Source organism: Ammospiza nelsoni, chromosome 1 (assembly GCF_027579445.1).
Source record: "Ammospiza nelsoni isolate bAmmNel1 chromosome 1, bAmmNel1.pri, whole genome shotgun sequence".
NCBI lineage: Eukaryota > Metazoa > Chordata > Aves > Passeriformes > Passerellidae > Ammospiza > Ammospiza nelsoni.
In genome coordinates this window covers 42,906,961-42,932,875 of record NC_080633.1, presented here as the reverse complement: position 1 = coordinate 42,932,875, position 25,915 = coordinate 42,906,961, and the positions used below count along the sequence as shown (strand labels likewise).

At 37.0% G+C, this 25,915-nt stretch overlaps 1 protein-coding gene across 5 annotated transcripts in view; it reads right to left on the bottom strand.

Annotated features, from left to right (window-relative positions):
• ANO10 (anoctamin 10) overlaps nt 1-25,915 on the bottom strand; it is a 143,611-nt gene that overhangs the window by 30,143 nt on the left and 87,553 nt on the right. For all 5 annotated transcript variants that reach the window (XM_059486977.1, XM_059487009.1, XM_059486985.1 and 2 more), the window contains one exon: nt 11,028-11,144. In XM_059486977.1, the coding sequence (XP_059342960.1) occupies nt 11,028-11,144 (117 nt within the window). The remainder of the gene's footprint in view (nt 1-11,027; nt 11,145-25,915) is intronic.

The following is a 25,915-nucleotide window of genomic DNA, read 5'->3' as shown; positions in this document are numbered from 1 at the left end:
ATTATGGCAGCAAAGGTTACAAACTGCTGGTTCAGGCTTGTTGGGAAAATTAGGTGACTAGAGACTGGAAAAGTACAAAGCCGTGGCTAATTCCAAGTTTTGCACCTGCTAGATAGTGTGTCCTTGGGCCTAGCTGTAGTATGATAACAAATAGTGAAAGAGACATGAGAAAAGAGAGATGTAGGCCCAAAGGAATGAGGAAGAGTCAATGGTATAGTTTAACCAATAGATTGCTTGGCTTGCAGAATATTCATAAGCTTATTATTTGCTGTATAAGTGTTTGATGCTTTCTTCAATAAACTGGACCTGTGATGAACCAGCTGGTGTCCTGGTCCCCTTCCTACGACACAGGCTGTCACCTAATTTATGAGAATCACTAGTACATGTATTAAAAAGAACTGCTAAAACTGAAACAAAAGGCTTATAAATGTCCCTGTGGTAAACAGAGACCTCTCACAAGCATCTCAAACGTGCATTAGCTGGAAAAAGCATCAGAGCTTAATCTCTGCAGACTTTCATATCATCATCATCATCATCTCCTGTATTCTTGTACACCATCACAGCTCCTTTCTGATTCCCTAATAATACAGGCCCATTAAGAAATGCCAAAACCAAGTTCCTTTGACAATACAAGTGCCACCAGTCTCCTCGTAAGGAAGCTAGCTGGTTGCAGGAAATGAAGATAACAGCAAGTTAGAACTTCTTTCTGGTTGATACCTCACACCTGCTTGTAGCAAAGTGACTCAACATAGGGTCCTGGTTTTGTTGCCTGAGGTGGCACAGGGAGAAAAAGGGACTCTCCATTTTCTTTCCCTTTCATGCACAGACCCTCTGCATCTTCCTCAGACACTGGACATCCTGTCATGCCCTGCTAAGGGATCAAATTTTCTGCAGTTCCTCATCATTTACCAGTTTTATTCCAATCAAGCAGTGTCCACCGCTGAACAGCGTATCTCCAGTTACAGTTACACAATCATTAGTGAAAATATTGCTTTCCTCATCATATCTGTGAAACACATATACTAAATTTTGCTGGTGTTGTTCTGCCACACATACCTATCAACTTGGAGTTAGTGTGCTTACATGTCTACTAGTGACAGAGGTTGGGCTTTTTTGTTGTGACACATGCACGTTTTTACAAAGTAAATCTCTCATACAGTTCAAACTGTTCCAGAAAGAAAAAAATATGGATTTTATTTTAATCATCCAAAGCAAATAGGAGAAAACTCCAAAAACCTCTCTAACAAAATGTCACTCTGCACAAAGTGTTTATTTTAAAAGTATGACCTTTCCTTGTCCACAAGGAGCTTCAGTTACATCAATTAGCTCAACATGGGGATGTGGGCTGGATGACTTCTTGTTGTCCCTTCAGAACTACACCAGTCTATAATTCTGGGAAATCACAAACTCTTAAAGAATGTGTTTAAGTACAGTTTAGGTGTCAGTCTGGATACTGGTAAAGGGCAAAATTATTTATGACATGGTAGCAAAATTCCTTATATCATGGATACAGCAAGTCTTAGAAAACAGGTACTGACACAGAACACATAATTGCTCATTATCTATGAATAAGTGGGTGGTGTCTATTCTGATACAACAGAGATACCATCAGACAGAATTATTTTTCAGCTGACATGGATGAGCATATGTAGAGTTTGCAGAAGCCTTCAAATACAATGGAGTCAAAACAAATAAAACCACCTTTGTTGGACTAAGCTGCTTCATATCCGTCTGTTCACTTGGAAGGGTTTCCTCAGCACAAATTTGACTACGTTCAAATTTTTGAATTATCACTAATTTTGAGAAGCAGCAAAAAGGACAAGTAGACAAAACTGGATTGCCAAATAGTGTGCATAAATTACAAGACTATAAATGAAATATGAATTGATAATTTGTTCTAGGAAATTATGAGTGGCAGAAAAGCCCCAAGCCAAATTTCAAATGTTGCCATATGTTGGGAACTCAGTGACTCCTAGGGAATGGTAATTTGACTAAGAGTCAATCACTTGCACTACCTGCCAGGCAGGTGTCCCCAGACAAACACCTCAAGAGACAGATGCATTCAAAGACTGAAACCTCCTGCAGTGCAGTCTTTGCCTAGTTTTGGAGAAGGAAGAGCGACCATTCCATCCATCCTAAACTCCAACCAGGTAAGAGGGTGAGGAAAAGTTAATGGTTTAAGGCAAGTTTGTAGAAAAAAAATCGTCTTAATGGATATTACTGGTACAGAGCAGTAGTTGGGAGACGTACTGCACAAATTGTCACTGCTTGTGTGACAGAAATCCAAGCCATGCTTGATAGGGTTCACTCTGTGACAGTCAAAGGAGTGGTCTTTGCAGAAGAGATCCCTAATGAGATTAAAGCTCAAGCCATAGCTGTAGCAGAAAGTATAAGGAAAGATGGTACTGAGCATGGATTCAGTAAGGGACAGATCAAAGTGTCAGTAGCTTCTCCTCTCTTACTTTGCAACACAGTCCTTGACTGCACCAAGGGATTTTGCTGTCTCTTGTTAATTAAATGAAAACGTTCTGTATTTATATCCACTCGTGACACTGTTTATACCTGGTTTGCCTGAACATACCTGTGATTATAAAATAACCCTGGGCTGCCCATTAAAATAATGCCTCTAACTTACAGGTTCAGGTCAACACCACAGATTGAAAAAGAGAGAAAATAATACACAACAGAGACAAGTATCAATTTTTACCTTTTTAAAATCACCCTGTCAATAAATTTTCAACTATATCAGCTCTTTAGATGCTGGGAGAAGGTACAGAATTAGATATCTGAAAGTGTCAGAAGCAGCAGTCCATGAAACCACCTTCACAAACTTGTCTGTGATGAAAGCGTGAAAAACATTTGCACAAGGACTCCTCTAACACACCAAAAGCATGTGCTACAGTTATGTATTTACAACACAATTAAGTATTAATGCACACCATTGAATTTAAACACACATTACCTACTTTTTTTTCTTTTTATGTTATCCAGACAAGAAATTAACATCTCATTTTGAAATAAAAATTAATCAATATGGCAAGAACTTGACTATTTGCCATGAGTTTTATTGAAATGGGAAATATATATCAGAGTGCTGTTTCTCATACCACAGAAAGTGGGAGTATTGCAGGCAGCACCAGGAGGCATAGAGATTTTTTCAAAATCAAAAATGAACAAAAGCCCATTGGCTGTGTAGGCAACATACCCTAGTGAAGACTTGTTCTTAGAATCACCATAATCAGGCTGTGCAGCATGTGCAAAGACTCAATCTTGGTACAAGTGTCATCACTAGCAACATGCAGACATGAATCCACTTCTAAATTTTTTCCTCTTTTTCAGGAATTCTGTGGGTTCCTGCTCTTTGGTCTCCAGTTACACCTCAGAATACTCTTCCTGTAGACAAGATGACAGAGATCTTCTTGGGAGGAGGGGTGGTAGTTGTACAATCAGTAAGAGTTAAACACCTAAAATTTGCCTGAAATAATCATCTCTGAAAAGCTGAGATGCATCCTACTTATTGTCTTCCTGCTCACAGAGAAAGTTTTCCAGAGTCAAGTTTAATTATTTCCAATAAACTAGTATTACCTCTTAAAGTCCATTATTCTTACTGGGATCTTTTGAGGTGGCATAGGGAAAAGGATATTTAAAATGCAATAGGTGTTTCGGAGTCCACAGCTGCTTGCAACAAATACTGTATTCTTTTATCATCAAATTCTATTCAGTTCTATAAGACAAGCCCATTATCAAAGCATGGTAAGTGCAACCTGGGGGGATTTTTTATTTTGAAGGAATTTTAACATGAGAAGAGATTTAATTTTTGCTTCTCACTCTAGTTCTTCACCTTCTCAGTAACAGATACAACCACATTTAGAAGTCTGTAACTACACCTGAATGCCCTGTAAGAGGCTGTTACCAGAGCTCCTGAGATCAAATCTCACTGTGCACTTTACCCTCATTTGTATGGGAAGTGGAACAGCCTCTTGCCTTGCATTCAAACTAGTACACACATAATTGGGAACCCCACTGGGTTCTGAAACTATGAAAGCCTCATGTAGCTGCAGCAGTCTTACAGTAAGGACAATTTTAACCTAGTTTTTATCCTATCCCATTACTCCAGGTTTCCTTGTTGAGATCACATCTTGTCAGTGACCTGGGACATCAGGCAAAACGAGAGTACTGAACTGACTGATGTTCATTCCACCACCAGCCTCTAGGTCAGGATGTGAAAAAAAGGTAAAATGGGTTATCTTTCCAGAGAGATTCAGCTGTTATGGAAACATAACGTGATGCACAATTTTACCCCAAGCAACAGCCACAGAGTTGGCTGAAAAAGAAAGTTACACCTGCTGGAAAGTTGGTGCATTATTTGTTGCAAAAGTACCATCTACCATCTCAAGATGCCTATTAAAAAGTTTGTATTTCTACTGTTAGCTCTCAAGGGTCCCGTAGTTCAATGTTGAACTTATTCCGAAGCAGATAAACTTGTTGTCATCTCACCTTCAGCTGAAAAGTAGCAAATGGGGAGACACAAATCTCCTTCCCAAATTTGATTTTACTTTTCCTTTCTTCAAAGAACACAATTTATTTTTGTTCTGCTAACACTTTTCTACTGAAAGAAATTTTCATTAACATACTCTCAAGCAAGCTCCAGGATTAAAGGAATTCATGTTTGAAATGCCCTGTCAAAACTATGTTTGAGCACAGTATGTTCTATGACTGGGTGCAAGTCTTTCTAGGCTTAAAAAAAACTGATATAAAAAACCTGAAAATATAATGAATCTTACTTGCATTATATCCTACTGCTACCAAACATGTTGAAATGTTATATTGACATGCCTGAAAGTGTTCTTCCTATTCAACAGGAAAAAAATTGAATTTGTGAAGTTGAAGTAACAGGTTTGCCCTCTTAAAAGAAACCTACAGCAACCAACAATGATTAGCAATGGTTTTATTTTAACATCAGCTGTGAGTTATATCTGATTACACAAACCCATAGAGCCAAAGAAAAAAGTGCAGCCACATATTTCTTCAGAAAGAAATGAGGCTTTTTAAAAAATAATTTTTTTCTTTAGAAACAATGCTATTTTCAAGGATTTTTTTGTTGGGAAAGTGGTGTCAAAAGATAAAGCAATTGGTTTATGTACTCATATTCTGTTTCAACCTAAATTCAATGTTTAAGCTCAAGTTTCTGCAGTCTTTCCTACAAGCTGTTTTGCAAATCTTAGATTATCTGAATGAAATCTTTTCATGTCAGCTACTTGCCCTTCCTCCAGTCTGACTGAAGCATTGCCAGCAAGCATGAAACAAGCTTCAGTGGTGTTTTGAGGGCAGTCCTGAAACTACAGGTCCCTCTAAATTCTGGTAATTATAGCATCAAATAAGGCAGAATCCAGGAGTTTGGTTCAGACTCACAAAAAACTGCCCTCAGTTCCATGCACGATAAATAAACAGGATGTTAAGAACTAATGACTTACACTCCTCCAATGTTAGACAGTTAAAAACAAAGATCCTGTTCTCTTCCTTCCAGCACAAAAAGAGAAGGGTCCTTTCTGAGGCTCACTGATAAGTCAAGTCATCTTGGCCCATCACCTCCACAGTCATATTTTGAGACACATGATATGCTAGCACACAGAAAATCTCTGCAACAAAAACAGCTTGAAGAGGTGCAAGGAGACTGCACAAATGTCACACATACAGAAGACCCTTAAGTCTGCAATACTTCTGTTTTGATCTGAGCTAAAGGAAGCTGCTCTCAGAGAGGCTACACACTCTAACAGGCCAGCACAGAGTATTCCTGCTGGAAAGGATGTGATTAGTGCTAGTGGGTACTATTCCCAGGGGAAATGGCAAGGTTCAGCAGTTGCAGTCAGAAACCAGAAACCTTGCCATTATTAAAGCTGCTGCAGTGTAGTGAATTGCAACGATAAGGCACTGAAACTACCTGAATCAGGTTTTCACTGAGAGAACAGCAACTTTCTCATACCAAAATACCTGAAGAGGGAGGGAGGAAGGATTTAAACTTTCCATATGACTGCACCTAGGTGAAAAGACACCTGTTTCTTTCTGTCATTGTCTCACTATCTTTTCAAAAAGAAGGTTGTAAACACACTGCCATGTTTTGAAGAAGCCTCTGGTCAGTGATGATGATGATGCAGACATCAGTCACAGGATTCCTATATTCTTCCATTTCCTTGAGAGGGAACTGAGAAACAAGACCCATTTTCAGGAAAAGGTTGACATTGCTGGAGAAATCCTAGTGAATGCTGCACCTACTGTTGCTTAAAAAAACTTGTTATTCTGCTGGAAATCATTAGCAAGGAACAGTACTGACACACAAACACCTGGACATCACTCTAAAGCAACTGAAGCAATTGTTTATGGATATCCAGACCACAGCACTGCCATTAAGCAATTGCATATGGATGGTACAACTGCCAAGGGAGATACTGTATGAAAGAGCAAAAGGTCTTAACTGCATTGCTTTATCACTCTCTGAACAGAAATACATCAGGGAGGATAAAGGAAGCATCTTTTCATGGCTGGTGCTCACTAAGCCTGACCCTTTTCATTACTGCCAGTTGAGGAAGGGTGACAGCTGTCACTCAGCTGACTGGGCCCTTTACTCATGAGCCTCTTATCTGTCTGGAGTTGCTTTCTGGTGGAATATTTGCAGATGGACAGCAGATACCTAACAGATGGGCTCGCTTCTTCAGAGGAAGCACTGAAAGGCTCCTCATATCAGAAGGAAAGGCACTGCTGTTAAAAGATACTGCCCACTGATGGCTAGAACACTAAGGAAGGAATCAAGAGCACAGGGATGACAGGATATTTATAGATTAGGTCCCCTTAGAGGTAAGGGATAGGGATGAAACTGGGAAGGGATGCACAGAGCAAAAAATCCTCCATATCTGCATTTCTGCTCCAGCTTTTGTCCTCTATAGTTACTCTGAAAAAGCCAATTCTTGCATGAAAATGTATTTCTCTATTGTTGTCATCAGGGCTATGTTTATCTTGCTCAGAGACTGGTGCAGGAGATGCCATAAGAAAGAACATCTTTACCTGATTTATGTAATTCAGATGTTTTAATGCAGAAGTACCACAAAAAATGAGCATTTTCCTATCAATGAGCTTGTGTTTTCAGACCTGGTATTGATGCTGTGTAATGAGTTGCACTTTGTGAAAAGATAGGCATTCCCCATCAATGTCAATCAGTGTTAACACACTATCCTTCCCTGAAAAATATTAACTAGTTATACATTATCTTGGAGTTGATACTATCTGTACTTCATGATCAGAAAGTAATTGCATGAATAATTACTGTTTCCCAATTGGGCTATCTTTTGCCTGGGTCTAGTTTTAGTGCAGAAAAAAGGTATATATTTGATGTTTGCCTCAGATGGAAGAAGGTAATACTGGGGAGATCTCCTAATACCTGAAAACATGACTGTAACCTAGTCCATAAAATGAAAATTATGCTGTTTCATCTGTAGTTGTCTTGTGTTTCTGGAACTTAAACCTTTTGTAAGGATATATGGCTGACCCAACTCCAGCCACAAGGGTTTTTTGTCTATTCATTAAGCTTTGATCTATCCAGAAGCTGAAGTATTTATTAGTGAAACTTTTACTGTCACTGCCCTGAAAATGCTAGATAGTGACCTCACACAAGTTTGACATCATTATTTCCATGTGCAATGTATGCAGTGGTAACTCCTGAACCACTGGAGAATTAACTGACTGTTCCCATGCTGCCTGCAGGCACATCTATACTTAGGCCTCCCTAAAACAGGAACTAGACCAAAGAGCATGGCATGCTTCTCTGCTTGTAGCAAGTACAGGCACCAGAGCAGAGTACTGCAAAGATGCAGGGAGAGTCTCAGGCACCTGACTCCGCTTTACCAAGTGGCTACTTCCCCAGAAAGGATCCTGATGGGCCCATCACCCTGGCAATACCCATTTCTAGTTGCCCATTATCCAGGCTTCCTTCCAGATGACAAAGAACCTGACAACACTTTAGGGAGTGTGAAAGGAGTTGCTCCTGCTCCTCTTCCAAGAATCTTGATCCATAATCTCTTTAGTACTCTACAAAGAAGTTCACGTTAATTTACTTTCTGCCCCAGGTCCCAGAAGAGTTTAAAAAAAGACTGGATGTGGCACTTGGTGCAATGATCTAGTTGAGGTGTTAGAACATGGGTTGGACTCGATGATCTTAAAGGTCTCTTCCAACCTAGAATTTCTGTGATTCTGTGAAAAACAGAGTCTAACCAGCCTCCTCTATCATTCTTTCCATCGAAGGATACCAGGGAAATCTGAAGCAAAATCTACAGCTGTAGCACATCCTCCAATTTGGATTCAGAAAGATGAACATACTTTGTCTTGAGTTACATTAACAAACAAGTTACATAAACAAACAACACTAGAACTGTATCATAACAAAGTATTTCTCAAAATAAGCCACATTATTCAACCCCTTCAACAGTCTACCCCTTTTCAACAGTCTTAAACTATGTAAAGAAATGTTTCAAAGAAACATTTCAAGAGTTTCTAAAAGCCTTTCCTAAAGTTTGAGAACTTCAAAACAAGACTGACATTCCAATATAAAATGACTTCTTTTTTTTTTTTATGGCATTTTTTACCCTTCAAAGTAGGATTTTTTTAACAAGGTCTAATTTTGACTATTCATCTCTATTAGATGAGACACTCCAGTCTCTAAAATCCCTTTCAAATAGACACTCAAGTCTTCAAATGGAGTTGAACACAGAATAGTCACAGTCCCACTGTACCATGTTAAAAAGCAATTAGCTTGGCATTAATGAAAATGTAAAAGTACTCCCACTGCCTAAAGTTAAGGATCCCAAACATAATCAATATAACTGTTCAAAGCAGCTGTATTAGGAGATACAGAGCCCAATAATCTGTTTTGGCATCTCAGAGTTTACAGTATGGCACTGTTAGTACCTTTCTAATAGCTACATCCCAAGACAGCAGTACTCCAAAAGATTGTATGGTAAAACACAATGGAATGCATGTCTGGATAGCATCAAGAAAGGAATGGGATGCATACTTGCACAAAAGTATACAAACCAGTTTCTTCATAACACTTGATCCTGCAACATATTTACCCCAGATATTTATGCCTGTTGTTTTGAATACATGTTTTGGGGGATTTTGTTGTTCTTATTTTTTGCTTCAAAGTAAGATATACAGCATAAATTACCATGCTGAGTCTCAGTAACAAGAGGAAGAAATAGAAAATGTGCTTCTGAACGAAATGTTTTGGTATCTTCTTGCAGTGCCAATGTACTACTTTTAAATGCAGATCTTTTTCACTCAAAAAACACTACAGAACGAGGAAGGAAGTCCAAATATCTACATGTCTGTGGCATACATAGTACAGTATCAATCAGGGGAAATCTAAAAAGGTGATGGCATATACTTGCATTTAAACTACCTATCAAGGCACTTGAAACTCAGCCAATACTCTTCCCTAGATCCTTTAGGAAGTCTGAAAGCATAGGTGAGAACTAGGCCAGGTTTCTGGCTTTTGCTGAAATTCAGACTAGCTTTTTTCTACTGAATTAATGAAGCAACCCTGAAAAACTGGGAATCAGGCATATATCATTGTAGGAATGCACAGATGCTAGGATAGGAGATGAAGACCTAACTGGTGACATGCACACTCATAGAAAGAGACTGCACATATTCCAGCTGGAACATTGTGACCAAAGGTGACTATATTCACTTGGCCTTAACATTCCAGTGGGTGACCTAGTTTTGCCTGTCTACAAAATGAAAACAGAGAAAGAACAGCTGAAATAGAAATGTTCCTTTTAATATTATCTAAAAATCCCATGAGATTCCCTGTTCAGCTCCTGGTAACTTCATATTGACCTACTAGAGAGAAACAAAACAAAACTATCAGGCATTAGATACAACTGTGATTTGGATTATGTATGTCAGGGCTGATTAAGAAAGACAGCACCCAACCTCAATAGTGATGTTCTAGTATCACACAAAACTGTGGGATTTTAATTACAAAAGGCAGTGGATTGCTTATAGACTCAGTTTGTTCAGAATCAAGAGATCATTTTGTCAAATGCAGCTACAGTAGACACTTTAAAAAGTAACTTTCCATTTTACACACATAATAAATAGTATAGAGGAGTTTACGCAAGTGCATGTCAAGCACACAAACAACATGTTCACGTAAAACCACCATCTGAAGTACGAAAATATCTGAAACAACAAGAAATAGGGAAACCAGTCTCTGCAGCTCAATGCTGGAGTTTTTATTCTTAGCTAATTTTCTGGTATGTAAGATAGCTTAGAAATCCCATCTAGCATTGTACAGTCAGAAACTCCTAAAGAATGCCATCATTGCAAAACCAGCTCTGTAGGATCTCTATATCCTACTGAAGGCAATCCCATGCAACTCTTCATCTCTTGTGATCTCCACCACTGACTCTACAGAATCATTGGCTAAAACAGAAATTTTCAGTAAAACAATCTAGTTTCTAATTTTCCTAAATTGCTTTGGAATGTTTGTTAACTATATTTTTACACAATTAAATGAGACTACTGTATGGACAGTAAAATAGGTCAACATTACTATTTCCTCTCAACACAATTATTTCAAACATGTTCAGACTATTTACAATTTCTGATTACTACTAGAGCCAAGTTAACTTGTTTTACTTGTGATGGTATTTCAGAAATGAAAGAAATTCTGGTGTTGTAATAACAAATACCTCCAGGAGTTGAAACAAGATTTCATAGAGCCTAATTTCCTTAAAAGTGACAATATAAACAAAGTATGTTTGCACACATGAGGAAAATAGACATTATAAGGTGCCACACTACCAGTCACACCAGGAATTTCAAGCTGTCTGAAAGGGCACATCATTTTCCTGAAGTGGATTTGCATATAATGGTGGGTTGGAAGGACAGAAAAATATGTCAAAGCTTTCTGCTATACTTCTTAAGTAATGATGGATTAAGGGAAAATGAAGCTGCATCTGAAATGCTCTTACCTGTTGTTTGAGAGCCTCTAAAGATTCAAATTCCAATTTGGCGAGTTTCATCTGGATATCTCTTGGTTTATCAGGAATTACAAATGCCATGATAAACTTTATTGCTAGTAGCAAGTGCTGTGAAAAAAAAAGGAAAAAGAAAAATGTTGTTTTATAGAGTTTGAATCATGGAGAAAACAGCATAATATTCCTAAATTTTAGTAACAGAGGTATAAACAATGATTTCTTGTGACGTACAACACAGCTCACCATAACCACATTAAGCCTCAGCTACTCCATATTTTTTTCTGTTTGCAGTCATTCATAATTTGAATCTAAACACAGATAGTCTACCTTATTTCCATAGTAATCCTATTTTCACTATATACTGTAACATTCTAATTGAATTTTGTATTTGTGATTCCAGATAAAATAATAGCTTTTTAAATGTATTATTGGTGTATAGGATTTGAAGATAGTATATACTGCACCCAGTATATACAGTTTCAGAGTGAATTTTTTTACATGTATATAAATATATATATACACACACAAATATAATCCTTAAAGAAGTGGCGCACCCATGAACAGAAATTTTTCAGGAAATGGAGAAACATTCCATATATAAGATGTCAAATCAGTCATAATTTATTGCAAAATTAGAGACTGAGCAGTCTCTAAATTTCACTTAAATATGCACGATCTCACAAAACACAAATGTCAAACTGTCAAGTCAGTAGTTTTGTTTCTTCATTTATGTCAACTACAATCTAAATAATAAATCTTCTTCTATCAAGGCCTGAGCTGACAATATACTGCATATTTGTAAGCAGGAACTTGCTCCCAGCTGAGAAAGATAAAGCAACACTGAAATGTGCCTTATATGTTATATATGCTTAACTTCAAGCACATGCTTACACCACCATAATGATACTCATGGAGATGCTTAAATTCAGGTAGCACATACAAACCATTTCCCAAATTCCCTCAAATTTTAAAATATAAAATGAAGCAGAGCAGTGCTCCTCTCTGAAATACCATCTTGCTGAACTGTATGATCTTTATGGACTTGGGCACACAAATAACAACATAACAGACAAAAAAATCCCTCAGATTATGGTATTACACAAGCAAGAAGCTAATGAAAATACTACAGGCTTCAAAGAAGCTGTGATGAAATTCTAAACAAGCTAATATATAAGAACTAAAGTAAAAAGTATGATTATGCTAACAAGAGACAAAGAGCCATACGTTAAAATATTTCTTAAAATGTATTGCAGAAACGTAGGTCAAAGAAACAAACATTACAAGGAATAATACCTTCTTTAAAGAGGTGAAAGAAAGGCTGAAAATTGATACAATCAACAAACAAAGACTAAATGCTTAATGAATCAACTGGTATTGATTTGTGTGTAATGCAATGATTAATACCATATTATTAAAAAAATTATGTCAACAGTACAACATTCTCTTCCTCATTCAGATTTTCCTTTCCCCCTCTAGTTAATACTGTCTGCTACTAAGAAACCTTTTTTCCAAAAAAAATGATAGCAAATAATGTTGGTTTATGCTAAAAACACACAGCAATAAAACATGGATCAGAGTCAGCTCTGGAGGAATTTCTTAAATGCAAAAAGGTAAAATGCTGAAAACAACAACTGAACAAGACAAACAGTACTCCTATGCAGAACTCAGAAGTAATCACAGGTTGAAAGGGGAGTAACTAACCCACAGATAAAATTTTGATGTGTAAATGTAAAAATAAAGAGATCAAATTGGGAATTACTCAAAACTAAATAACAGAATTGGGCTAAAATCTTATGCTTAAGGCAGAATTAACAAAAATTGAGGTATCCGGAGAATTATATTTATCTGAAAAGTTACAAAGAACAGTTAAAAAGAGACAACATCACATAATGTCACTTCTAGATGCCTAAAGTCCTTTGCACTGGGGCTCATCTCACATTACTCAACCAAAAAAAAAAAAGTATTTTTGAAATCATATTAAGGAGTGAAAATCAAAGTTTGCAACTGTAATTATTCAAGCACTGCCTCTTGAGGAATTTTAAAAAACATGAGATAAGTGAGTAACTTTATACAGAGACTTCAAAGTAGTTCCAAATTCAAACAGCTTTTAAGAAAATACAACAAATAATTTCAAGGAAATGTAAATAATATTATGGAGGATAGAGACTGCCTAAGTTTTCCCCATTTTTAATACAGGTGAGGGAGGAATAGAAGAGACATCTAGGGAAATCAGAGCAAAATGCAACAAAACCACTGCATTTAATCCTGGAAAACACTGTATCTTTTAAAATAAATTTAGAAGAGCAACATGTTTTAAATTGCTTTTCTATGTAATGACTTTTACTGCAGGATTACCTAACTAGCTCCTTCTCAGAAATTACTTTTCATGCAAGCACTGCTCAGCCAACAAACACAAGGATACAGTCTTAAACAAGAAGGCAGAACCTCTGACTCATCTTCAAGCCAGAGAGGGATTAGAAGTTGGAGTACAGATGTGGGAAGTCACTACTTTTGCCTGCCCCACTGTCATGTCTTTCCTAGGCATCCACTAAAAGCCATTATTAAAAAAAATAAATTAAAAATTACAGGGTAGGTAGATCTTTGGTTTACTCCTCTGAATGGCTTTTTAATGTTCTTTTCTCTCCCATGAAAACAAAGCTTTAGCAGTCATAAAGTGCCCAGACTGTGGGGGATGTCCCTGTGTGCAAGACCTGTGACTTCAGAAAACACACTGGATTTAACACACTGCAGATTGAGCTCAAGCCCGACTCGTAACTCCCATGAACCTGAAAAGAGCCAGCAGATAAACAGTCTCCCTTGGATAACTTTTCCAGCTGTTCATATTTGCAAATTTAGAACAGTATTAATAAAACTGTCAAGGCAGAAATTATGAATCTGGGTCACGTGATGCATGAAACCTCTTGAAAATAAATGGATCTATTTTATTAACAGTTTATATTTCATTTTGAAATTGTAAATTGGCAAAGGAAATATAAGTTGTTATTCAAGAGAAATTGAAGGGAAAAGCAGGGAGTTGAGTAGTTAAGTTCATTATTTCAGTCACATTTCCATACTGATTTCTTAATCTTGTTTAGTATAACTCCTGGAAGTCAGATCCACAAAAAGCAGACATCTACTTTTAAAAAAGAAATGTCTAAGGAGTATAGTATAAATCACCAGAAGACAAGATTTACTTTCATTACATTCACACTAGTACAAATATGTTATAGAACCAAAATACTAAAGTTTATCCAAATTTGCTACACTAGCATGAATGTACTTGTTCAATATTTAAAATATCTTCATAGAGCTGATTTTTGGTTTGGGGTTATTTTATTTTGGTTTTTTGTTTTTTGGGTTTTTTTTTTCTGAAACCAGGTTACAAATCCAACCATTATTTCTATCTGCAACCATTAAAAAGCAGCGAAAGGCAAGAACATGCCTTTCATGATTACAAGAGAACTATTCCACTGTGAGCAAAACCCAGGGTAACATTCCCACAAGCTGTAAGTTCTCCAATGCCAACAGCAAGGTCCCCTCTCATTTTGCAGTGTGCCAAGTGAGCACACAAACAGCACTGAACCTCTTCCCCCTGATAAATGCAGTGCCATCAAACTTGTGGTCCTGTGCCAGGTGCTTGGTGAGCCAGAAGAACTATTCTCTTCTGCAAAGCCACCAACAAGAACAGAAGCAGCAGCAGCTGTGTTTTGCAGCAGTGGGTCCCCAACCTCACCTCTTCCAAAACAAAAATGGCCAATTAGGGTTAAATTCCTGAAATTATGAACAGTTAATTTGATTTCTACAGTGGATTTACCACAGTAATTCCTGACAAAATCTACTCAACTGAACAAAAAAAAGAAAAGAAAAAAAAAAACTAAAAAAACAGTAGCTGTGCTGCTGGTTAGCTGATAAAGTGCATTCCAAACATCAGCTTGGGGAGACATTAATATAATTTTGCATCAAATGTCTATTTTATAATCTACTACTTATAGAAACTTTCAATTAAAGTCAGAAATCTGGACCTAGACTAGCCTAGAACCAGTCCATGCTCTGAAGCAAGGTGGTCTCTGGTTACCAACTGCACAAGTGAAGAAGCCAACACCTGAGAACATCTCCTCATTTGAACCTCTGTCCTCTGCTGGTCTTTGCCAAAGGAAAGTACCACAGCAAAATCATGTTGTGAGAGCAGAGGGCAGGGAGATCATTAGTTTCCTTGCTAGGACTCCAGATCCCAGTGTTCTGACATTAAAATAAGCTAAATTCAAACACTATGAACAGATAAAACAAAATAAAATAAAACAAAAACGCAACCAAAAAAAACCCCAAAAAGCCACCAAACCAAATTTTATCTTTTAGTGGCAACAGTTTTTAGTTTAGTGGGTCTTGCATGTTTCTGAGAGGAGCAAAACACACAGGAGGAAAGTGAAAAGTAATTCTGTTAGGGAAGCAATATAGACAAAGAAAAATTTTCATAAAGCTCAGGAAGTTCAATTAAATTAAACTGTCTTTAATAGGTGTCAATAAATTTATGAGCAAACATTTCTGTAATATACATAAGAAGAAAGCATGACCAGACCTCCTTTCCCTCCTGTAGACTGAACTGGCTTCAATAGAGAGTCTTGCTAATGGGACAAAATTATCATAGCTAAGGGACTTTAAAAAGAGCGTTTCTTCTGCTACTTCGATAAACGCCGCTTTTAAAATCACATATGATTATGGAATTTTATGGAATAATAATGGAATAACATGGAATTTTAAAATCTATATTATTAAGGAATTTTTCTTTCAAAATTTCATTTTATCCACAAACATGTCCAAAATCCTGGGAGAAGAGAGGGGAGAAATGACAAACAGTTATTACATGTTGAGTCTATTTCATGGCTTCTTCACCTCTCCCATTAATCTTCTCTTCCATGAACATCCACATGCACATACTCACAATCCTGACACCTGCCACAATCTGTAAGCTCCATCTACCCTATTTATTTATTTATTCCCAAAGCAGCATAGCCCATTTCTCCCTCATTTCAGCCTCCTCCCTGCTGAAACTCCAGGGAAGCACTAGGACTGAAGGGCAGCCTTCCTGCCTCAGATCCAATGCCTCTTGCCACTCCAGCACAGTGAAATGTGTCTCAGTTCTCAACTGGAATATGCTCAGTACAGGTGGAAAGTTCATGTGCTTACACCTGATGTGCCTCTTTAAGACATTACAAAGCACATAAACCAGAGATGTTTCAGAAACTTGTATCTTTGCCAAGTTGGGACAGTTTTCTAATAGGAGCATCCCAAAGCACATTCTTTAGATCAGAGTGCGTCAACACAACAAAAATCTGATTTTTATATATTTATAAATAGTCTACCTTTATTTCTTTACCTATAGATCTTCAACTTTTACAAAAGGTGGAAGGCATTTACTTAAAATACAAAACCTCAAAACTCCAAACTTAAAAGAACCTGTCCAGCAGGAAAAGTTTCAGCCTGTCCTATTAAAGTGTGGCTGAGGCAGACGCAAGTGAGCAGACGCTTATTACAGAACGTGGTGGGCAACGTGAGCAGACAGCATTATCTGGTCCATTTATCATCTGTAACAGAACATCCCTTTCCTCCCCTCACATCCTGAGCACACACACACACACACACACACACAGAGGCTGCCCAAGGAAACCTGGCAGCTCCATTTCTGCCAGAACGTTTCACAGACTGTCAGAAGGGCAGGAGCAGATCACGCATCTTCTGTTCACTGCACCAGCACATTTGAAACCTGGACACGCTCAACGGAGTGCTTAAGCTCATGTTTAGTTTTAAGCGTATCTATGAATACACTTATGTTCAGAAAAACATTTAAGCCTGAAAATGCCCAAGTCATTTGCAGAATCTGGATCTTAAAATTCAATGGCTGAATTATGGTGCTTTCTTTTTTCCCTGGAGGTGGCTGAATGCAAAATGTATTAAATTAATGAGTTTGAAAGGAAAAATACCAGCGTGCAAGGTGTTTCCTTGCATTTACACTTTAGAAACTGCTTTAGGTAGAACAGAAGTCCTGGTCTGTATTTTTACTACTAATCCACTGTAAAACGTCACAAGTAGAAATCTATGCTGAAAAAGATACCAGGTTTAATATGCAGTTATATTTCAAAGTAAAAAGTATTAAACTGCATAATGAAAATCTGGGCTCATTTTACCCGCTCTGGTCTCTAGAAGCATTGAAACACACCTCTTTCCAGATAAGTCTGTCTTACGCCTTAAAACTAATTAATTGGTTTCTCTCAGAAGAAGCAAATTTATTCTGAATACTACAATTGCTTTATATACTATCAAAATGGAAAAAAAAAAAAAAAAAAAAGAAAACGAGCAAGAGACTAACAAATAAGACAACAAGAAAGGGTTTTTCCCTAAGTAAACAAAAAAATAAAAAGTTAAGATAATCTCTAAGGAAACAGATTCTGCGCTCATGTTTCCAGGAAGCAACTGCAGAAGCAATGAGTTAAGCAAAGCAAAAAATAAAATACTGCAAACATCATCTCCTAGTGAGGAAACTGGTCTTTTCTACCCTTACATATTTTTGTACTCTCCTTCTGTTTTCAAGAAGAAATCTAGAAGACTGGTTGGAAAGCAAGCACAGCAAGCCAGTCCTATTTCTGGAATTTAGTCCTGCTCTTTGAAAGCCCTAGAAAGTATTTAAATTATAATATAAATTATATAATATATCTAAATTAAAGAAATATAAATTAAGACATGTCAAATAAACAAATATTTATTAAATCAAGGGAAGTCAAATAAATATTCTATCAAGAGATATACTAATAAACTCAAAAGCACAAGTAATCTGGTCAGTTACATAATTGTGAGTATTTTTCTGTCTTATGGCACCATCATGCTTTCTAGTAATTCAATTTTTTTTTTTAAACAAATTTTGTAATTGTTTATAACTTATTTTTACTAGTGTTTAAACCACAGCTGTTACATATCATATTCAGCCAGTAATGAACTAAAGCATTATCTGGTTTTTATTAGACTTTTGGAAAAGATTTAGAAGCCCAACTGTTTTCTGCAATTTTCTCCAACAATAACAATTAAGATGGGAGGCAGCCCAAAATCTTTAGAAATTTTGTCACCAACTTACCCTGAACTGGAAAAAAACCATTAGTTCATTACTTCTCACCATGTACTTATCTGCTCAAGGCTTTTACGGATATTTTACACTGGGATTTTAAGCCTACCTTAAAGACCGAAGTATGAAAAAAAGAGGGCCAAGTGCTAGCAGGGAGGGTGTTTTATACCAAACATACCCAAGCAGCATTTCCCCCTCTCTCCAGGGAAATTGTAATTTATTTTTATCTATCACTACAAATTAAGGATTCAGCAAGTTCTAGAAACACCTGGCGAAAGAAAAAATTCTAAATAAAAGGTCTTCTGGTATCAGTCTTCCACAGAGATGCCTAATTGACTGCAGCTTGGGAAAAAGCAGTTGACCCAATAATCTTGTTGTATAAACACAGCACATTCTGTGACACAAAATATTTTATGATACAGCACACTTGCAAAACTGTCTGTATAAAAGCCTCTATAAAACTCCAGCATACACAAATGAGTGTTTCAGACATGTTACAGGAACAAGATTTTTCTCACATTCATTTATTTAATCCTGTAGTCAATTCAGAAGAGATGAAAAAAATCACTGCAGGTGTAAATTTTTCTTGGAGGTTGTAAGTATCTGCTAATGATTAATTTTACAGTAACCCAACAGTCTTCAAACCAGCATGATAATACACCCCTCTCCATGTTACCATTAGGTAATCCTGAAATGTTTTGGCACAACGCTTATCTCAATTTATGGCCAGCGTTTAATAGGAACTGGGATGAGAGTTGCCAAAAGCCAAATTAGCTAATGCTGAATGTAATGAACAGCAGAGCTTTGATCATGCTCAGAAATAAATTCCAAGTGAAAAGTGGAAAGAAGGATGGCCATGGAATTAAAATTGACAGTATGATTAATACAAGCCATATGAAGGTGCCTCTTAGCTGATTGCTAACGTTACATATTGGCTTCCACACTGACAGGTATAGTTTATTGTCAAAATGCCCTAATGCTCCACATCAAAGAAGGGGGGAAAATTGCCATTTTCTATTAATCTGTAAAACTTATACTTCTTTCTACATTTAAGTCATAATTTTTCTCTGTGAAAAGAGAGAAATTATGGCATGAGTCACTGTGCTTATGCATTGTAAGGAATTCTGTTCACCAGGGCTCAAAAATACCTCCTTGGTTGGATGACCTGTGATTAGTAAGGAGATATGAAGCACCATTTCTGCCAGGGTTTTAAAACTGTTAGTTCAGTAATAAACAGAATTTGTCACCTACTGCAAATATCACAGATTTTAGGAACTCTTTCTTCCTGCCTCAACGAAACCTCACTTGTCCTAGTCCAAGCTGAAGCGAACACAGGTCCTACTGAGCTGTGGACAGATTCAGGAAAGATATCAAAATGTACACATATGAAAGCAAATCCACTGTACTTCAACAAGCCTTACAGATGGTTTTCCCAAAACTGTGGGGTGATTCTGGAGACTGAAAGACAATTAGACTTATCTCTTTTTTTTTTCCCACAGTTTGAAAACTGGTGATAAATGGGTGATGGAAAAGGTGATGTAGCATCTACATTATAATTTAAGCTATTTTAAACATTGAAATTTATGTTCTGTCACCTTGACAGCAAGAAACAAAAATGGTAACTGGTGTTTAGTTTTAAGGGTGAAATCTCAGCCAGTCATTCGTCAAGATGATACACACTTTATCTTTTAAGTTTAACTGTGAATAACAAGTTCTCCAACTAGATGCATTGCATTATATTTACAGCCATTTGCTTATTTCTCTCACAACTCCCTCGCTGTAGTCTTAGGATGCTTTCAAAACTGATTCACAAGAACATTCATCCTAGTGAAAAATCTCTTTGCCTTACAACACCAAGATAAATAAAGAACCATAAATGAATAAACATGTTTTAAACAAAACATAGTGTTTCACCACACTGCCAATGCATCTCCAGTGAATGAGTCAAGATTTTAGTGTAATGCACAGCTTTCTTCCTACTGTATGGCATTCACCCTGTTCTAAGTGGTTTGCTTTGCTCTACTTCTGTTTGAAGTTGAAAGTAAATTCTGTAGGACATGGCACATTTTTTAATCTGGACCAAAAGGTGACTCATGCAATGTTAAATAATAAACAAAATGTCACAGGCATGACTCATCAGAGAATAAACCAACGGTATTGCAATATATCACACTCTAATCTGCAGATTGTCGTCTCTATTCCTGCGCATTTTTAATCAAAATGAATTAATTGAAAAGGGTCCAATAAAACTAGCTAATCTGAAACAATTATGGAGGGCAAAATCACAACTGATTATTTTTCATATTGGGAACTCAACACCTGCATTTCTTCCTGTAAAAACTAAGGGGTTTTTTTGTCAGAACTATGCAAAGTCAAATAATCCTTTGCTTTTCTATAAAGGTCAGGAGGAAAGCTTTCCATTCAACTGGAGTATTTTATTAAACATTGCAGCAGGTGTTTGGATATGCTGCCAACTCCTAAAAAGCTTTCATCAAAACGGTATCTTAAAAAAAAATAAAGACCTATACGTCCTCCTCAAGCCCTCTTTATCTGTCTTTTCTCTGGATGGGTATTCACAAAATTACACACCATTTTCTCTGGTTTGGAACACCATTACCTGCCCTAGCTATAAAAAAAGTTCTTCATCAAAGCTGCTGGAAGCTTGCCATGCAATTCTCACATCAGCTTTTATGGCCATAGCAGATCCCTGCAACAGAGTACAGCCCAGAGTTTAGTCTTAGCTGCTAACCTGCTTCAGCTTCTTAGGAACATAATTGGTTTGTTCCAGCTGACAAAAAGGGAATCTTTAACTGTGTGCCAAATTCAATTTTGAGACAAAATCCTGCAGTTAATGCTGAACTCTTTGTGTCATCTGCAAGTAATGGAGTTTTGCAGCAGTAACACACCTCCTAACTTTATGCACTCAAATAAAAGCAGCCTAAGAAACACTTCCAGAACTGCTCATGTCTTTAAGGAATGCAAAGCCCTTGGAAAGGAGTATTCTTCACAAGAGAGGAAGAACAAGCCATGCTCTACTCAGTGGCATTCAGTGATTCTGTCAAGTCCTTCTGTCAGCTGAGAAATGTGAGTCAGAATGTGAATCCCAGCACAAAGATTACAAAGCAGTAATTCCTATACCCTGGGATACACACAGCTCCATCAGTGCAGTACTGTTCTCCAAAAATATCAACACAACTCAACACTTACAGCTTGACAAATTCAGTGGGCATTTGTGACATCTCAAAAAATTCACGCTCGAAACAGAAGAGACTGTCAATTGAACTCCGATGTATAAGGAGAAATGAATACCAGCAAATATGATAATACATCAACAAATGCCTTTACTTACTCATTTAAGAGTTTTTTTTCTGAGACTTGGTAGTTTGCCTTTTGGAACTACAGTAAGAACAGAAAGCCAACAGTTTAATCTCAGTGGTGTAAGAGCTTTGACAACATGTAGTGAGCACAACTTCTCATCTCCCTACAAACAGCAAGGCTGAAAGCAAAATAAAAAAAAAAAGATAAAAAACAAAATTAAAAAGCTCTAAAAGAGCTCTATTTACAGATTTAATTGGAATTTTAAGACCATTTGGAGAAAGACCAACTTGCAGCAAGGGCTCAGCATCACTTTGTTGCTATGAAACACTATCATACAGGAATAATCAGCTATAAAAACCTGCAGCTGACTCGTTCCATGGCAGAAATGATCTCAGCTGAGAAGGACACTTTCAATTTAAAATAAAGTAAGTAGCAATTTTGAACATGGCTCTGAAATACACCTCAAGAATCTCAAACTGCTAACACTGAGATGTCAGACAAAATCCTGGACCTTAGTAACTAAATCTGGACCAGTCCTTGTGTAATTATCACAATGCACCAAGCAGAGACAGGTGGAAAACTGAGACACTTCACTCATGAATGTCAACAGAACTGACCCAGGCTGTCCTGAGATTCTGATCCGCCCAGGGACTAAAGGAAGAAATCACCTCTACCTGTGGTAGTACTAGAAGGTCTGCTACTAGTAATTCAAAGAGGTAACAATACCAAAAGGAACATTATCTCAGCTTCAAAACTCATTCTGGGAATGAGAGAAAGCTGTGAAGAGGCATTACCTCACTACAAGAGTAACTTCTGGCAATGGTGACTCGGGCTTGCTGTGAACCAGGACGATGGTGTTACAGAAGTATGTATCCACAGACTTTGAGTTTTGAACCAGTCCTGGGTCTGCACACAGAGACTGATGATGAAAAGCAGGTATTTACTTCCTGAATCTGGGGACCATTTGTACTTACTTATCTGCCTTATGATCAGACTGAAAAGTAATACTCTTTCTTCTCTTGAGTTAAGAAAAACCGCTGGAAATGAAAGTATTCTACAGTGCTTTTTCCCTCTGCTTGTAGATGAAGCAAGTTACTGCTCCTTTTTTGTGCTAAGTGTGGGTAAGGAGAGTTCTTCAGGACAAGCGAGAGAAGCATGGAGAAAAAGGCAAAAGCATGTACAAGAAATGTGAATGCACATTCCTGTACATAAAGTACAGGACTGAGCAAAGCCGGTGCATCAGGGCAAGGCTTGCTGCAAACAGAGCATGCCTTGGAATGGACTGTGATGCCCCAGCACTCTGCCAGCTTCACTGCCCCCAAACAGCAAGGTAAGCCAGTTCACCATCTCCACACCCTGCTGGCTCCAAAAGGGATAAGATGACTCCTGGGGTGCAGAGACAGGTGCTCACCTCTAAAAATAGGCAGTCCTGGTAAACTAATGCAATTAATGTCTTCAAAAGAAACACGTTTATAGAAGTGAAAACACTGAAGGATCACAACATTTCAAATCTTTCATCCAAACAGACTCCCTCAACAGCACACGAATCTGAACTACAAACAAAACAACAGCACTGTGAACTGTCAAAACATGAACAAAATTTTCACTTTGTTGAAACCCTGCCTTTTTCCCTTAGAAGTTCTTTAAGAGCTAATACTTGAGAGTAGAAATCTCTAAAACCTCCTGGCCTAGATTTTATCTTTTTTCCCCCTTTTTTATATCCTTGACCAAGTGTTGTTTGTTAATCTAAACACACACATCCTTGTGTACATAAGAAGTCTTCCCAATATTCTCAAAAAGGTTAAAAAAATACAATGGGAGAACTTGTCCCCATTGGAATGCTTGAGAGATCTGGCAGTAGTTGATATATAGGGTTTTGTGGCATAACAATTAAGGAATTATCTTCTAACTTAGTAAATTGTTACACAAAGCAAAAGGTTAAAGTCATGTCAGATAAAAAACAGGCTCATAAATCAGTTTGGCCGTTTACATTTTTTTCCTAACATCTCATCCATTATTTTTACTCAGAGAAGAAATATGTTTCAAACACAGGAAAAAAATTTCTCAGTCAAGCAGTATTTGAAAGTAAGACCTTCCAACACGACAAAAATCATTATGAGAATAAAATTGAGCATATTTTTCCTTCAAACCTTGGGAACATTACCATTCTTTGATAATACTGAATGGTTTTGGATTAGATAAAATGACTTCATTGTATATAGCAATTTAAAATCCATTTTTATGATGATGCACCTAAGCACCACAGATACCAAGTTCTCTCAAGCCAGAAATAGCATCTTTACTAGTCAGCAGACTAGTTCACTAGACCTGGATCACTTTCAATGGGAACAAACATATTACTCCCACATCTGAAAAGTATCTAGACTGTTTACAGAATGCACAGGAATGTCAGATGTAAACCAGAAAAGTTCAAACACTGTACTACTTCTCCATTTGTTTTACATGACATGGTTTTTGTTTAATTTTTTTTTTCTGCATACCTGATCTTTTAACATTCATTACTATGTTTCAAACACTATATCACTGAACACATAGCACATATATATCACCCTATTTTATCCTGACCCAGACTTTTAGAAATTTGAGTTTTCTATTGTTGCCTTGTGGGGAAGAGATTCTTTTGTTTTAAATAATTTTGCATCTTTCCATGTTGCATTTACTCATTTTTGCTTAACTTCTCTCCCACAGACAGAAAGCATTAGGTAATACAGTTCAAAACAAAAATATTTGAGGATCATTAATGTCCAGGATGCTTCTGAAGATATAAGCCATTCTTCAGAATCATTACTCTTCCAAGATGAATACTCAGACTTTGAAACCAGGTAAATGGCAAGAGTATTTTTGTCAAATTGCCTTGCCTGAAGTGAATATAAAATATGCTTTAGCATTCTAAAATATAATTTCTAAAGGAAAGAATACCATTGCAGAAAAGGTTTACTTAATTATGCTGTAACACTGAAAGAGAGACAACAAGATACAGTTGTATTGATTGGAGAGGTGCTTTGTTACCCTGTTCTGTCAGAGGTTAAGTCCTTGATCTCATTATGGACATGCTTGGTTGTTAGTAAGGGTAATTTTTCTGACAATGCTCTGCTTTTGAGGGACGCAGATTTAATTTATTTCGGTTGGGTTAAAAGTTCACCTCTCCATTTCTTTCCCTTCTTTTTATTCCCCACCATGCCAGCAATCTTATCTTCACATGGCCAATTCAATTTTTTTGTCCTTTGTTTTTTTTTTAAAGCTTAAATATATATGGCTGACCTTTATTTTAATTTAAATTCTCCTTCATACTTTCAGAATGTTGTCAAACTTGTTATCTGCAGGTGAACTTGTTGTGGCACAGTAAAAGTAGTCTTTTTTTGCCCCATCAGCAGCAGGATGTTTAATAGGATGAATTACTTGGCTTCTCTGGTCAATCTATAATTCACTCTGTCATTTTTCAACATATTCCCTTTAGAAATGTACTCTAATACTCTTCTTGTGGCCCAAAGGTGCTATGCCTCAGGAGCCCTCAGCTCTGTATCTAGTATTAACAGTGAGGATATAACCAACACACAATTAACATGCCACTCCTGTGTAATCCAAAGACTGATGCACAAGACCCATAGTTTGCATCCAACACAGCAATCCTGGCCCATTCCAAACATGGTATAGTAACAGTTTAGCATTTAGGTTTACTGCAAGAATGGTAGAGATTCAATCATTAAGGAACTGCTATAAATAGAAAACCTACAGTGATGGCTCACATGCTGTTTTCAAGTGTTATGTGTCTTCTCTTTCTAGATATTTGTATAGCAACAGCATTTTAAAAGAAGATTCATTTAAAACCATATGGTTTTCTGAATATATAAGGCTGCTTGTAACTTTATATATAGAGCTGTTTTTCAGAATGCATACTTGTCTCTCTTAAATGCAGAAAAACAATAGATACAGCCATTATTTGCTTCAAATATAATAGATGTTTTCTTGACATCTTACAGTTACTTAGAGTAACTGTACTCTAAGAAACACTTACAGTTTCTTAGAGTAAGTCTGGTTAGACTGTGTCACTGTGAAAAAACTGGTATTAAGATCAGGGATCCCTTGCATTTTTCCATAAGGCAATAAGGAGTTGCAAAATCCAATTTTGCCAATAAAAACTTGCAACTGAATAGAAATTATTAAAAAGCACAATGCTAATCAAGGCTTTGGGCTTGTTTTAATTTCTTTCTTTTCCCTTGCTATGAGACTTATATTCAAAAGATCACAACAAACATGTTAGAAATGCCAACCAGGTCTGCTATCTAAAATGCACATGCTGTAACTCTCAGTCAATAATAGGTCTAAGAGAGATGACAGAACAGACGTGCACTCCCTATGTAGTGCATCATATTTCTTCCTTGTATGCACTTAGATGCTTCCCAGTGGACAATCTATTCTTCAATAACCTGTA